Source organism: Filicampus tigris, chromosome 3, assembly GCF_054856515.1.
Source record: "Filicampus tigris isolate MCC_2025a chromosome 3, RoL_Ftig_1.0, whole genome shotgun sequence".
Classification (NCBI taxonomy): domain Eukaryota; kingdom Metazoa; phylum Chordata; class Actinopteri; order Syngnathiformes; family Syngnathidae; genus Filicampus; species Filicampus tigris.
The window spans coordinates 30,622,110-30,636,462 of NC_141219.1; the positions used below are offsets into that span (position 1 = coordinate 30,622,110).

Here is a 14,353-nt window from a genome sequence, read left to right on the forward strand (position 1 = left end):
ATCATATAGATGTCTTCAGGTCGCGACTCGTTACATACAGGTGAAGTTTGGGATTTTTTGGAATATGTGCAGGGGAGTTATTAAGGTTTTTCTCCTGTATGGCGAAAGAAAAAAATTACGCCAAATTTGATGCCCCGCCCCCGTCATATAGTTTATCGAAAACTCAAAATAAAATTCCCAGTTGTTTCCCCACGTCTTAAGATGATATATCCGAAGTTTCAAGTCAATCAGATGAATCCTCCAGGACATGGGTGCAAAAGTATGCACCCTGTAAATGTCCAAAAATGGTCCAAAATTGGACATTCAAAAATTCATAGCTCACTTCATATAAATGTTAGACTATGGCTGTAACAGACTTTTTTTGTACGTCTTGGGGGGGCTACATGTGCCTGCCAATTTTCGTAGATCGAGGTCAAACGGACTGGAATTCTATTTTGTTTTCCTACTCTAGGTGGCGCTACAGAACCATTTTGTGTGCGTCCTTTACGGCGACTTTAAAATATAAAATTTTTCGCCAAGCCCAATGAGTTTGGTGAGTTTACGTGCATGTTTAGGGGGTCAAAAATGCGATCATTTAGTCAGAAAAAAATAAATAAATAATTTCTACAAAAACAATAGGGTCCTTGCAGCTCTCGCTGCTTGGGCCCTAATAATAATTTCTACAAAAACAATAGGGACTAATAATAATAATAATAATAATAATAATAATAATAATAACTAGAGCTGCAAGCAGCTATAAAGGGCCCTCTCAGCCCTGGCAACGCTGGGGTACTGGCACCTTGGGATGCTTGCAGATCGGAATTGAATCATCAAAATTATCACGTGGATAAAGTTACAGCAGCTTTTGTAGTCAAGGTGAGTCCAGACTTTAAAGTAAATTCAAAATGGCGGACTTCCTCTTAGGTTTATTATATGGTACCAAGAGGCTTTGTTTTAAGTCTCTTTCTGTTTTATATACTCTCAAATTTTCATACATGTTGGTGAAGCGTGCAACAATTGAGACTTAAAACAACAAAAAAAGATGATTTCACGAGGTCTGATGTGTGTGCAAAGTTTCGTGAGATTTCATGCATGTTTAGAGCAAATTCATACTTTAAACTTAATTCAAAATGGCCGACTTCCTGTTTGGTTTAGCATATGGCTCCAAGGGACTTTTTTGTTGGCCGTGAACTGTTGTCGATCTAAGTGAAAAGTATAACCGGGGCTGAATTTGAAAAAATTTCTTGGGGGCACTAGCGAGTCATCTTTTACAAGTTGCACAAACAAATAAAAAAAAATTGATAATTTTGCCAGGCCTGATGAATGTGCAAAGATTCGTGAGATTGCAAGCATGTTCAGACCCTCAAAATGAGCGTTATTTTGGCGAACTGAGTGTTGCCATGGCAACAGCGAAAAATCACAAATTTCGTATTTTAATATTAGGAAGTCGTAAACACCGTTCCGAGCAAAGATGAGGTGGACCTGGTTAACCTGCTAGCATAAACACATCAAAGAAAAAAAACATGTATTTCCTTCAGCCACGAGGTGGCGCTACCACTACGATGAAAAATAAGTTCATAGATGTCTTCAACCCTTGGCTATCATCAAATATGAAAAATTTTGAGAAGTTTGGATGATCTGAGTCAAGTTAAAACTGTATTTATTGTCACGTTGAATAATCAGATTTTGCGGCACCGTCAAGGCCACGCCCTTCACCGAAAAGTCACAATATTCGGCGTAGAGCAAGATCAATGTCTTGAGGCCTTTCTGACAAATTTTCAGTCGGATTCATTCAACGGGCTCCGTGCAATAGTTAGAAATGTAAAAAATGCCAATTTTTGTCACCACTATTAATAATAATAATAATAATTTCTACAAAAACAATAGGGTCCTTGCAGCTTTTGCTGTCCCTCCTCAGTAGGGGGTGACATGTTTCTATGTCCTTTGTGTTGACGCTGATGCCTTTATCGTTTAGAAATGTCATCACTTGCTGCTCCGCCGACTGCAGATCATTCTCCGAGGGCTCGTCTCCCGTCCTCACTGCCGCCGCATATGATCGTTCACCGTTTCACCGCCATTTCAGTGATTATTAGGTTGTTTATTCTGCTGTCCTGTTCAAGATCATCAATACGTCGTTCCAAAGCATTAATCCTATTATCCTTTTCGTCATTTTGCATTTTTAAGACTTTAATTTCCTCCATGAGGTCCATAATAGTTCTTTGCTGTTTAGCTATTGTGTCCGTTTGTTCCAGCACTTTGCAAAGAGATTTTTTTTATCTCCTCCAATTCCTCTTCTATTGCTGAATGTGGCTTCTTAGGGCCTGTCATCTTGGGTTTCTGTCACATGCGCGTGTCTCACACAAGACAAAACAGAACTCACCGGGCACCGAGCGCCGTCCACCAGCTCGCTCTGCGCCGTCAAACACTGCGAGAAGAGCCAGTTAGCTTCTATGCTAATGGCTAGCAGTTGCGGCTGTATCGCTAGTTGCAGCAGCAGCAGTGGTCCTGCAAGTACCTGGTTCTGTTTGTCAGGTCTCCGGAATCTCCGGCCACTTGGTTAGATAAGCTCCGTGTTGAGCCATTCATTGTAGAAGTGCTGTGGGTTAGCAGGTAAGCTCACTCCAGCATTTACTGTTCGCGACCGGGCTTGGTCCTTATCCCTTGTGATTTTTACGTAATAAGTTATTACGTTATTGGCAAAAAGTTATTACGTTATAGGTTCAGGATTTTTCTCACGTTACTGGTCAGTTATTACATTATGGGCCTATTAAATTTAAAAATGGGCAAATGTGTTACGTTATGGGCCATTATTATGTTATGGGCTGTTATTACGTTATTGGCTTCTACAACATGTTATATGCATGTAAGTAGGAATCACTTACATCTATAATAGTCACAGCGACGTCCTTTATTTTGTGTGGCTCCACATATGAGTTCTGACAGTTTAGTGTTAACCTGGATGCCAGCTCTCTCTGGTTCAGGCTCTCCAGCTACAGCACATGAATTTGTCATTACTTTCACTGAGGAACAGAGGAGCACAAATCTCCTTACCCTATCTACCATGAAGTCAATTGCACTGGCCATTTCTGGGTCGACGGGTCCTTTCGCAAAGTTTCCTAGAACAATCTTCTTCAACATGAAAGCTGGCATCAACCAAAAACTAAGCAAAGATAATGCAATTAATTTGTTTTAAGGGCATACTCACACCAGGCCATTCTATCCGTGCCGGACTTGACCGAGAATCCCCCATAACTGCCTAACTGATGTTTTGTGAATTAGTTCTGCTTCTTTGTCTTGAATCAACCTGGCATGTACTTGAGCACTCACACAAGCTAGACTTTAAAATGCCACGTGGGCTCAAACATTGCACGGATTGCCCAGTGCGAGTACGCCCTTCACCACGTTACAGTATCAAGCAGCACAAATATTGAGGGAAAACCTGTTTGCTGTCCAAGTCTGGTTAAAGATGGAGGTATCACTGAATGAATTACACAGAATCAAAGAGTGAACTCTGGGGGACTTGCATGTGAACTCTGCAAACTTCTGGGCCAGGAAGCCACCCAAGGATGCACCGAAAAGATGAACCTTGATCATGTTAAGACAGGATTATCATTAGAAAGACTAAAAATAACAAAAAAATAAAAGTGCACAAGAGGGAGAAAAAAGCAAACAAAATACAAAAAGTATACATAAAGGTATTATTTTCTTTACTGTTCACTAAATGTAGCAGTTTTACATTTTGTGAACTTTGTCATACATACAAACAACGAGGTACATGCCAGTGCCTTAAATGGGGGATCAACCCAAACATTTTTTTCAAGAATATGTTCTATGCAAGCCCACTAGTTGAAACAAGGCATTCTGATAAATATTGCATTTGTCGAGTAAGCGTTAATCCACCCGTTTTTAGCTATCTCTGGGGGCGGCCATTTTGTCACTTCTGTCAACTGAAAATTACATCAAAACTGCTCAGGGATCAGGTCAGGACCAATCACGGCTGACCTATTTTCTGAAGCTGCTTAACTCATATTCCACAAACGCAATATTAATCAGAATGCCGTGTTTCAACTAGTGGGCCTCCTGGGAACATAAAATGTGTTTGGGTTGATTTCCCCTTTAACCCATTTAAAGCCTGAAGCCCCTCGTGAGACATCTCTCTTAAACATACGGTCGTCTTTGGAGTCACCCTTGAAAACCTGAAATTTTCGCCACCTAAAAAAATAATGAATATCTCAGTCCCTGTTGCAGATAGAAACATAATTTTTAAAAAATTGAGAGCTTAGACGTAGCTTTCACACAGGCCCAACTTTATTAACCTTTACTATTTCAATCAACGATGCAAGTGAAGCACTATTTAAAATTTTTTTAAAAATCGAGTGGTAATTACCATGCTGTGTTCTCTTACAAAGACATTGAAATTGTCATTGTCTACGAACATATATCTTAACCATACATCACGTTTGAATGGTTTCACGGCTTTAAAGTCCGCGAGCGTGTCGTCTATATCACTGCCGATCGACTGTTCCTCCATTACACCTCGGAAAAATTCTGGATATCCTCCGACAACTCACGACATCGTCGCATGTATATTCTGATGCATTTCCTTGGCTAAGAGACCGAGAATTGTAGTAAAAAAAAGAAAATGGCATATACGCTCTCCCGGCTTTAAAGAGACACTTGGATGAGCATAACATTGGCACTTATATAATACGTTTGCATGTAAAATGACATCAGTACTAAAATACCCCCCCCGCCCCCAGTCCCACAAAAAAAAAACTCTGTAGTGATTTAAGGGCTTTTTTTGTGATTAGATTTATGAAAAATTGGCTCGCCCCCCTTTTGGAGCTCGGCTTGTTATTTTTTTGGTCTCAGCAGTCTACGTCACGGGAGGGAGGCAAGCGCGGTAATATTGCTCGCTTTGTCAGTTCTGTTGTCTAAAATGACCGATCGCCACCAAAATGCAAATGCACATTACTACTCTTGTCCACTTCAACCTGTGAAAGTATAAAAGTGTTCTGCACAATAGTTTGGATTTATTGACATAAAACCTGATCTCATCATGATCACCTTCACAAAATCACAAATACTGTGGCGATCACTTCTCCACTTACACAGGCTGAAGCGGACAAGAGCATGAATGTGCACACGAACCCCGACTGGTTATATTTCTGATAATTAGCTACGCTAAACTCGTGTCAACTCTCAGGAGGCAGACAGCGAATGGCAGCGGGCAAGCAATCAGGCAAGCATGGATCTTTGGATTAAAAGAGAAAACAATTTACTTTACACTGTATAAGTCAAAAAGTCAGGCACTTTTATCTATCTTTCAAGATTCCATTTGTCAGAGGTGCTGCTCCAACCCTAGCAACAGGGAGGAAATGGAAGCCATCAACAGCAGTCGAGGTAGCAAAGACTGCCCTCAGGTACCGGGATATAGTGGGGCATGTCCAACTGGGCAGAGGTGGCATTGGCTTGGAAGCAGCAACACCTACATGGCAAAAGGCTACTCCAACCGAACGGCGGCACATGGTGGTGGAGGAGGTGCGACATCATGAAGAAGTAGCCAGGAGTGCCAAAGCAGTCTCCCAAGCGCAGCAAGGCCGCTGGATGGGGTGGGAGCGCGTGGAAAGGAGCATGATCACGTGGAACGAGATGTGGAGCATGGAGGCTAATAGGCTAAGCTTCATCATTATGGCCACGTATGATGTCCTGCCCTCTCCAACCAACTTACATCTCTGGTATGGAGAAGAACCAGCCTGTCGCCTGGGTGCAGTCCCAGCAAGCCTCAAACACATCTTGGTGGGGTGCAAGACAAGTGTGACACAAGGAAGATACACCTGGCACCATAATCAGGTGCTGAAGTGTTTGGCTGCCAAACTTGAGAACAAGAAGGTAACCACCAAATGCCATGCCTTTAAATCCCCAGACTATCTGCCCACAGAAAACGCTATTCGTTCGGGAAGGGGAGAAACCGCGGACCAAGCCAGCTCCTCCGGAGTCAGGCGCACTGACCGGAGCCCGGGATTGGGAAATGCGGGTGGACCTCAGCCAGAGGCTCACTTTTCCACCTGAAATAGCGGTGACAAACCTGCGCCCAGACCTGGTCCTATGGTCTGAATCCTGCCAGCGGGTCCTCATCGTTGAGCTAACAGTCCCATGGGAGGATGCGATTGATGAGGCATACGAACGGAAGAGGCTGTGGCATGCCAGCCTAGCAGCTGAAGCACAGGGGCGGGGCTGGAGCGTGAAGGTGTGGCCAGTGGAGGTGGGCTGCAGAGGCTTTGTAGCCAAGTCCACCACAAAGCTCCTGAAGGAAGTGGGCATCAGAAGGCAGGACAATGGAGGGCAATAAAAGAACTTGCCACAGTAGTAGAGCGGAGCAGTCACTGGCTGTGGCTGAAACGCAGGGACGCAACATGGGCTGCCAAGTGACCAGGTGGTGCCACCGTGCGACACACACCCGGGTTTGATCAGCCTGTGGTGGGCCAACCTCCGCAGAGGGTGCCTTGTGGAAAGGGCCGAAACACCCAATGACGTCGAGGCACACCACTGATGATGTGCCGGGCGGGGGCACCACGTGATTATCGGTGCCAAGTCCCACTCCACTCAAGAGGATATTTCCAACCCTTCATCTGTTGTGCTGAACTTTCGGGAACAGCTAGTCCTATAAAGAAGACTCAACATTTATTGAATGTCAGTTAAGAGTTCTTGTTGTGTTCTTCCAAATTCGTAGTTCACAGATATCTTCTCTACATAGAAATATGCACGCTCTACTAGGGTACGCAAACCCCATGGGGTATGTGAGCACATTGATTGGGGTACGTGTAAATATTCAATTACAGGTATTACATAATTATTCTTTTTTTTATTAAAGAAGAAGAAGAGGATATCTATAACAAAGTACTTGGATGTTTAATTTCACTAATGATGGGTGGGCAGGCACTCGTAGAGACCCAAGCTATTTGCATAGCAAGCAATTCAAAAGTAAATTTTAATAAAATGCCCTATTTTAACAAAGACAAATGACAAAGTTCACAAATGTGTAAATGTGGAAAAGTAAATGACAACATACACAATGCTGGGAGGTGAAATGGTGAACATGCCAAAAAGTAATGTTAAAACAACAAAAGCTTACTTTATCTAACTGCAGGTGATCGAGCAGCTTCCTAAACCCATCACAGAACTCCACGAGATCCCAGTACACTGGATACTGAAGCTGAAACAAACAAAATGCAGGTAGCATCTTCAAAAATAACCAAACAAGGCACAGTGCTACGATTTACATTTTTGACTGAGAAAGAATCAGCCATCATTCGAGTTTGATGTGCACCCACTGACGAGTCAAAGGGAAAAACTGCACTCCCAACATGTGCCTACAGTATGAGTGAGCACTGTGCTTTTGCACACCCATTTGTGTTGTACTCACAGATATGACTCTGTAACCCCAGCTTGTCAAAGCCAACAGCTGTTGGAAGAACACTTCTGCAGTTCCACTGACAGGCGGAAGGAACATGATGGGGCACCTGATGCTTTTCGGGCCTGCATCATACAAGGACCAAACTTTGCTGTCGTCATCATCAACAATAATCTACAAAGGGAAATATAGAAAAATGTATACAATTGACATGAATAAATGAAAACAATATCTCCTGAGCCCCAGGACAATGTTGTTTGACTTGCATTTATAGGTGTGTCGTTGACGGGGAATTAAACCCCAAAATTTGTAAAGTAACAATACTGCACATTGTATGTTCCAGTTCTAGTCAAAACACATTATAATTCTTGCAAGATTCATGGCAAAATAACGCCAGGTGTTGAGTTGACAGTCATGGCAAAATGACCACTGCATAAAGACAAACAGAGTAATTGATCAACATAAAGAAACATGAGCACCAAGCAACCACCTCTGGTACTCCTTTGTAGGGCTGGGTGATTATGGAAAAATTAATAAATCAGGTATATTTATTTTATTTATAGGACTATAATGAAATCATAATCAATAAAAACGATTATTGTGTGAAGGCGAAGGCCTTCACACATATGTTATTCCTATTCTTTATTATTATTATGATTCCTTTTTATTCCGACCACTTTTTTGGCGTGCATCTCCTTCCACATTTTTCACCCGATTCACTTCGTTTCAAAACATTCAGAATATTCATGCCTTCTTGTATAGTATTTTTTCTTCTTTCACAAATTTTCACATTTTTCACAATTTCACGTTTTTCACCACAAAAAAACACATTCATTTCCAATGGCACATTCAACATTTCACATTTACACAATTCTAACTTCAAATTCACAAGATTCAACTCATTCAACTCACATTGGTAAACTTTTCAACACACCCAAAATTTCTACTTCCCACACATTCAACTTATTCACCTGTAAAAAAATTCCACCATTCATTCCCATTGCCATATTCAACAATTCACATTTACATCATTCCAATTTGAAATTCACAACATTCATATCATTTAACTCATATTGGTCAAGCTTTTCAACACACCCCAAATTCCTATTTCCCACACATTCAACTCATTCACCCTGAAAAAAAACACAAAAATTCATCCATCCATCCATTATCGATACAGCTGATCCTCACAAGGGTCGCGGGGCGTGCTGGAGCCTATCCCAGCTGTATTCGGGCAGTAGGCGGGGGACACCCTGAATTGGTTGCCAGCCAATCGCAGGGCACACAAAGACAAACATCTGCACTCACAATCACGCTTAGGGGCAATTTAGAGAGTACAATCAACTTACCATGCATGTTTTTGGAATGTGGGAGGAAACAGGAGTAACCGGAGAAAATCCACGCAGGCACGGGGAGAACATGCAAACTTCACACGGGGAGGCCGGGGCCGGGATCAACGCACGACCTCTGAACTGTGAGGAAGACGTGCTAACCAGTCCACCACCGTGCTCACCCCGAAGTCTCCCCGGTGCGGCGGCCATCTTGGTCAGAGATATTAGCTAGACGGGGGATACTCACCCTGAGGTCTCACCAGTGCGGCGCCCATCTTGGGCAGGGACATTAGCTAGACTGGGGATAATCACCCCGAGGTCTCCCAGGTGCGGCCACCATCTTAGTCAGGGACATTAGCTAGACTGGGGATGATCACCCCGAGGTCTCCCCGGTGTGGCGGCCATCTTGGACAGGGACATTAGCTAGACTGGGGATACTCACCCCGAGGTCTACCCAGTGCGGCGGCCATCTTGGACAGGGACATTAGCTAGACAGGGAATACTCACCCCGAGGTCTCCCCGGTGCGGCAGTCATCTTGAACAGGGACATTAGATAGACTGGGGATACACACCCCGAGGTCTCGCCCATTAACACCACTCCAATTTCCCCAAATTCAAGTCATTCAACTCATTCAGCTCACATTCAGCTTTTCGACACCACTAAAATTCCTACTTTTCGGACATTCAACTCATTCACACTTAAAAAACCCACAAATATTCAACTAGTCACCATTCATTTCTATTTGCACATTCAACATTTCACATTTACACCTTCCCAATTTCCACAAATTCAAGTCATTAGACTCATTCGACTCACATTCAGCTTTTCAACACCCCCAAAATTCCTACTTCCCACCCATTCAACTCATTCACACTTTAAAAAGCCATACAATTTCACCATTAATTTCCAGTGGACCAGTGTTATTACCCGTTGGTCTCCCCACTGCGGCGGCCATCTTGGGCAGAGACATTAGCTAGACTGGGGATACTCACCCTGAGCTCTCACCAAAGCGACGTCCATCTTGGGCAGAGACATTAGCTAGACTGGGGATACACACCCCGAGGTCTCGCCAAAGCGGCGGCCATCTTGGACAGGGCCATTAGCTAGACTGGGGATACTCACCCTGAGGGCTCCCAGTTGTGGCGGCCATCTTGGACAGGGACATTAGCTACACTGGGGATATTCACCTCGAGGTCTCCCTAGTGCGGCGGCCATCTTGGGCAGGGACATTAACTAGACTGAGGATACTCATACCGAGGTCTCCACAGTCCGGCTGCCATCTTGGGAAGGGACATTTGCGAGACTGGGTATACTCACCCCAAGGTCTCCCCGGTGCAGCGGCCATCTTGGTCAGGGACATTAGCTAGACTGGGGATACTTACCCCAAGGTCTACACAGTGCGGCAGCCATCTTGGGCAGGGACATTAGCTAGACTGGGGATAATCACCCCGAGGTCTCCCTGGTGCGGCCACCATCTTGGACAGGGACATTAGCTACACTGGGGATATTCACCCCGAGGTCTCCCCAGTGCGGCAGCCATCTTGGGCAGGGACATTAGCTAGACTGAGGATACTCATACCGAGGTCTCCACAGTGCGGCTGCCATCTTGGGAAGGGACATTTGCGAGACTGGGGATATTCACCCCGAGGTCTACCCAGTGCGGCGGCCATCTTGGACAGGGACATTAGCTAGACAGGGAATACTCACCCCGAGGTCTCCCTGGTGCGGCAGCCATCTTGGACAGGGACATTAGAAAGACTGGGGATACACACCCCGAGGTCTCCACAGTGCGGCGGCCATCTTGGGAAGGGACATTAGCTAAACTGGGGATACTCACCCCGAGGTCACCCCGGTGCGGCTGCTATCTTGGTCAGGAACATTAGCTAGACGGGGGATTATCACCCCGAGGTTTCCCCGGTGCGGCGGCCATCTTGGACAGGAACATAAGCTAGACTGGGGATACTCACCCCAAGATCTCCCAAGTGCGGCGGCCATTTTGGTCAGGGACATTAGCTAGACTGGGGATACTCACCCCGAGGTCTCCCCAGTGCGGCGGCCATCTTGGTCAGGGACATTAGCTAGACTGCCGATAATCACCCCGAGGTCTGAGTGCTGCGGCTATCTTGGTCAGGCATGTTGTTCAAAAGTATTGGGACACCCAGAATTTGCATCCCCAGGTGTCCCTAATGAAGCGGCCATGTTGTTCAAAAGTATTGGGACACCCCGAATTTTCATCCCCATGTGTCCCTAATGAAGTGGCCATGTTCAAAAGTATTGGGACACCCAGAATTTTAATCCCCAGGTGACCCAAATGAAGCGGTCATGTTGTTCAAAAGCATTGGGACACCCCGATTTTTCACTCCCAGGTGTCCCTAATGAAGCTGCCATGTTGTTCAAAAGCATTGGGACACAGAGAAACTACATCCTCAAGTGTCCCTAATGAAGTGGCCATGTTCAAAAGTATTGGGGCACCCAGAATTTTCATCTCCTGGTGTTCCTAATGAAGCAGCCATGTTGTTCAAAAGTATTGGGACACCCCGATTTCTCATCTCCAGGTGGTATTAATGAAGCGGGCATTTTGTTCAAAAATATTGGGACACACACATTTCTCATCCCCAGGTTCCTTCCTTTCTGAAATTCCTTGTTTCCTTCCTTCCTTGCTTCCTAGTGTCCTTTCTTCCTCATTTCTTTGCCTCATCCTTTCCTTCCGACTATTATGTATTCTTACTTTGTATCCTTTCTTGCTTGTTTTCCTTGCTATCTTGGTTCCTTGCGTCCTCCCTTCCTTTGATTCCATCATTCTTTGTTTTCCTTATTTTTTGCCTGACTTCCTTCTTTTATTGTTTCCTTACTTCCTCTTTTCTTGTTTCCCTTCAGATTTTTTTCAAGGTCATTCAACTTCATTCAACTTCATTCCAACGCATTCCACAGTTTCCATTCAGCTTCCTTTGCCTTCACACGCAATTTTTCCAGAAATTGCATTCTCTGTTAATAGTTGTTTCCTCTTCATAGGCTGTAGGTCTCATTAACGTGAATGGGAGCTGGTCGGTTCTCATAATCAATGGCTTTACGACATCGAGAAAATCCCAAATATTGTGGCGATAGTTAATATTTTTGGAGTATTAGGTGGGCATGCATTTGCACATACATTTTGGTGAATCACAGTTACATTAAGTGCTTTTCCTATTGGAAGCATAGGAAAAAGCAAAGGCTCACGAGCAAAAGTAATCAAAATCAAAAGCATTGCACTAATATTTTCAGAGTATGAAGGGGCCATGACTAGAGATGTGCACATACATTTGGATCTCGTTTTACAGACATTATTTTCATAGACTGTGCCTTTTGGAAGCTTGGGGCTGTCTTGCATTCACCAAACACTGTATAAATGTTTTTCATCCCCCAACCTTTCTCGAAGAAGAAACCTGACGTGAAGAGGAGTGTTATCGAAATTATGCCGATACTTGACGATGCCAACTTTATAGCAAAATAGACCATGAAACACGTAAAAAAAGAACAGTGCCATTTTACAGCACGCGTTGTCAAAACTTGTCAAAATATAGACATAGCCTGTGCGCGCAATTTTGATACATAACCGGCATACATAACCTTTTTTTCAGGGAATCAGATGCCATTGATATTTGTACTAGCGTTGTGAGGATACCAAATTTCAGTTTCTATACCGATACCAATATGTATTTCGATACTTTTTGCAAACAGGTTAAACACTCAAATGTCAATATTTTCCTTTATTTTAAAACAGACTTTGGGAACAATAACTTTAATAGCTTTCTCTACTGAATATATTGGAACTTGATCCATACAAATAAACTCTGCAACTGCCCTGTTGAGCCTTTTAGCATCTTTGCTGTCCTTTGGGTACTTCATATGCTGTTGAAAGACATCTTGGAGAGTAGGTTACTTGTGAGTGGGTGGTGTCACCCTCTCTGAGCCAGTAGCACTAGACTTCTGTTGTTGGTGGAGGGAGAAGGTACGGTATTTCAATTAACATGGTTATTTTAATTTGAATATCATTGCTTAATTAGGGCCCGAGCAGCGACTGCTGCGAGGTCCCTATTGTTTTTGTAGAAATTATTATTATTATTATTATTATTATTATTATTAGGGACCGTGCAACAAACAGCTGCGAGGTCCCTGTTGTTTTTGTAGAAATTATTATTAGGGCCCGAACAGCGACTGCTGCGAGACGTATAAAAAAGGTAATTGCAGCTATGGTCTAAAGTGTACAGGAAGTGAGCTATGAATTTTTGAATGTCCAATTTGGACCATTTTTGCAAGTTTACAGGCATACTTTACGTGCATACTTTTGCACCCATGTCCAAGAGGATTATTCTAATTTACTTCAAACTTCGGATATATAATCTTAAAACCTGGGGCAACAACTGTAAACATTTTTTTGAGTTTTCGATAAACTATATTAAATTTTTTCCTTCGTCATAAAGGAGAAAACCCTTAATAACTCACCTGAACATGCTCCAAACAATGCCAAACTTCACCTGTACGTAAAGAGTCGCGACCTTAAGACATCTATATGATAATATCCCATTATACAAATAGCGCCACCTAGTGGCGACAGAAATTGTCATTTTTTACATTTCTATTTACTGCTCGGAGCCTGTTGAACGAATCCGACTGAAAATTTGACAGAAAGCCTCAAGACGTTGATCTTGCTCTACGCCGAATATTGTGACTCTTTGGCGAAGGGCGTGGCCTTGACGGTGCCGCAAAATCTGATTATTTAATGTGACAATAAATACAGTTTTAACTTGACTCAGATCATCCAAACTTTGAGATTTTTTTTATATTTGATGATAGCCAAAGGCTGAAGACATCTACGAACTTATTTTTCATCGTAGTGGTAGCGCCACCTAGTGGCTTAAGGAAATACATGTTTTGTTCTTTGATGTTTTTATCCTAGCAGGTTAACCGGGTCGACTTCATCTTTGTTCGGAACAGTGTTTAGGACTTCCTAATATTAAAATAAGAAATTTGTGATTTTTCGTGAAAAGCTGTTGCCATGGCAACAAGCAGTTTGCCAAATAAACAACGCTCATTTTGAGGGTCTGAACATGCTCGAAATCTCACAAAACTTTGCACATACATAAGGCTTGGCGAAATCACCAATATTCCTTTTCGTTTTTTGTGTAATTTGTAAAAAATGGCTCGCTAGCGCCCCCTAGAAATGTTTAAAAATTCAGCCCCGGTTGTATGTTTCTTCGAGATCTACAAAAAAATTGGTGGTATATGTAAGTTCAAGGCCAACAAAAAAAGTCTCCTGGAGCCATATGCTAAACCAAACAGGAAGTCGGCCATTTTGAATTAAGTTTAAAGTATGAATTTGCTCTGATTACAGTAGCTGCTGGAACTTGACCCACATGATAATTTCTTCTAAAACCCTACTAACATTTGACAAAAGTCAAAGCCAGAAGACATCTCCTTATTTTCCATCGTAGTGGTAGCGCCACCTACTGGTTAAGGGAAGGACATGTTTTATTCGTTGATGTTTTCCTCCTTGCAGGTTAACCAGGTCGACCTCAGAATTGCTCGGAAGACTCTGAAGACCTTCCTGATGTCAAAATACTATATTTGTGATTTTTCGTAAAAAGCTGT

General features: G+C 43.2%; 1 protein-coding gene across 1 annotated transcript in view; it reads right to left on the reverse strand.

Annotated features, from left to right (window-relative positions):
- Nucleotides 1–14,353, reverse strand: part of spg21 (SPG21 abhydrolase domain containing, maspardin) — a 43,096-nt gene that overhangs the window by 7,251 nt on the left and 21,492 nt on the right. The window contains exons 3-7 of the mRNA XM_086026035.1: nucleotides 7,406–7,567; nucleotides 7,115–7,195; nucleotides 3,419–3,564; nucleotides 3,031–3,139; nucleotides 2,862–2,969 (exon numbers count right to left, since the gene is read on the reverse strand). Of these exons, the coding sequence (XP_085882161.1) occupies nucleotides 2,862–2,969; nucleotides 3,031–3,139; nucleotides 3,419–3,564; nucleotides 7,115–7,195; nucleotides 7,406–7,567 (606 nt within the window). The remainder of the gene's footprint in view (nucleotides 1–2,861; nucleotides 2,970–3,030; nucleotides 3,140–3,418; nucleotides 3,565–7,114; nucleotides 7,196–7,405; nucleotides 7,568–14,353) is intronic.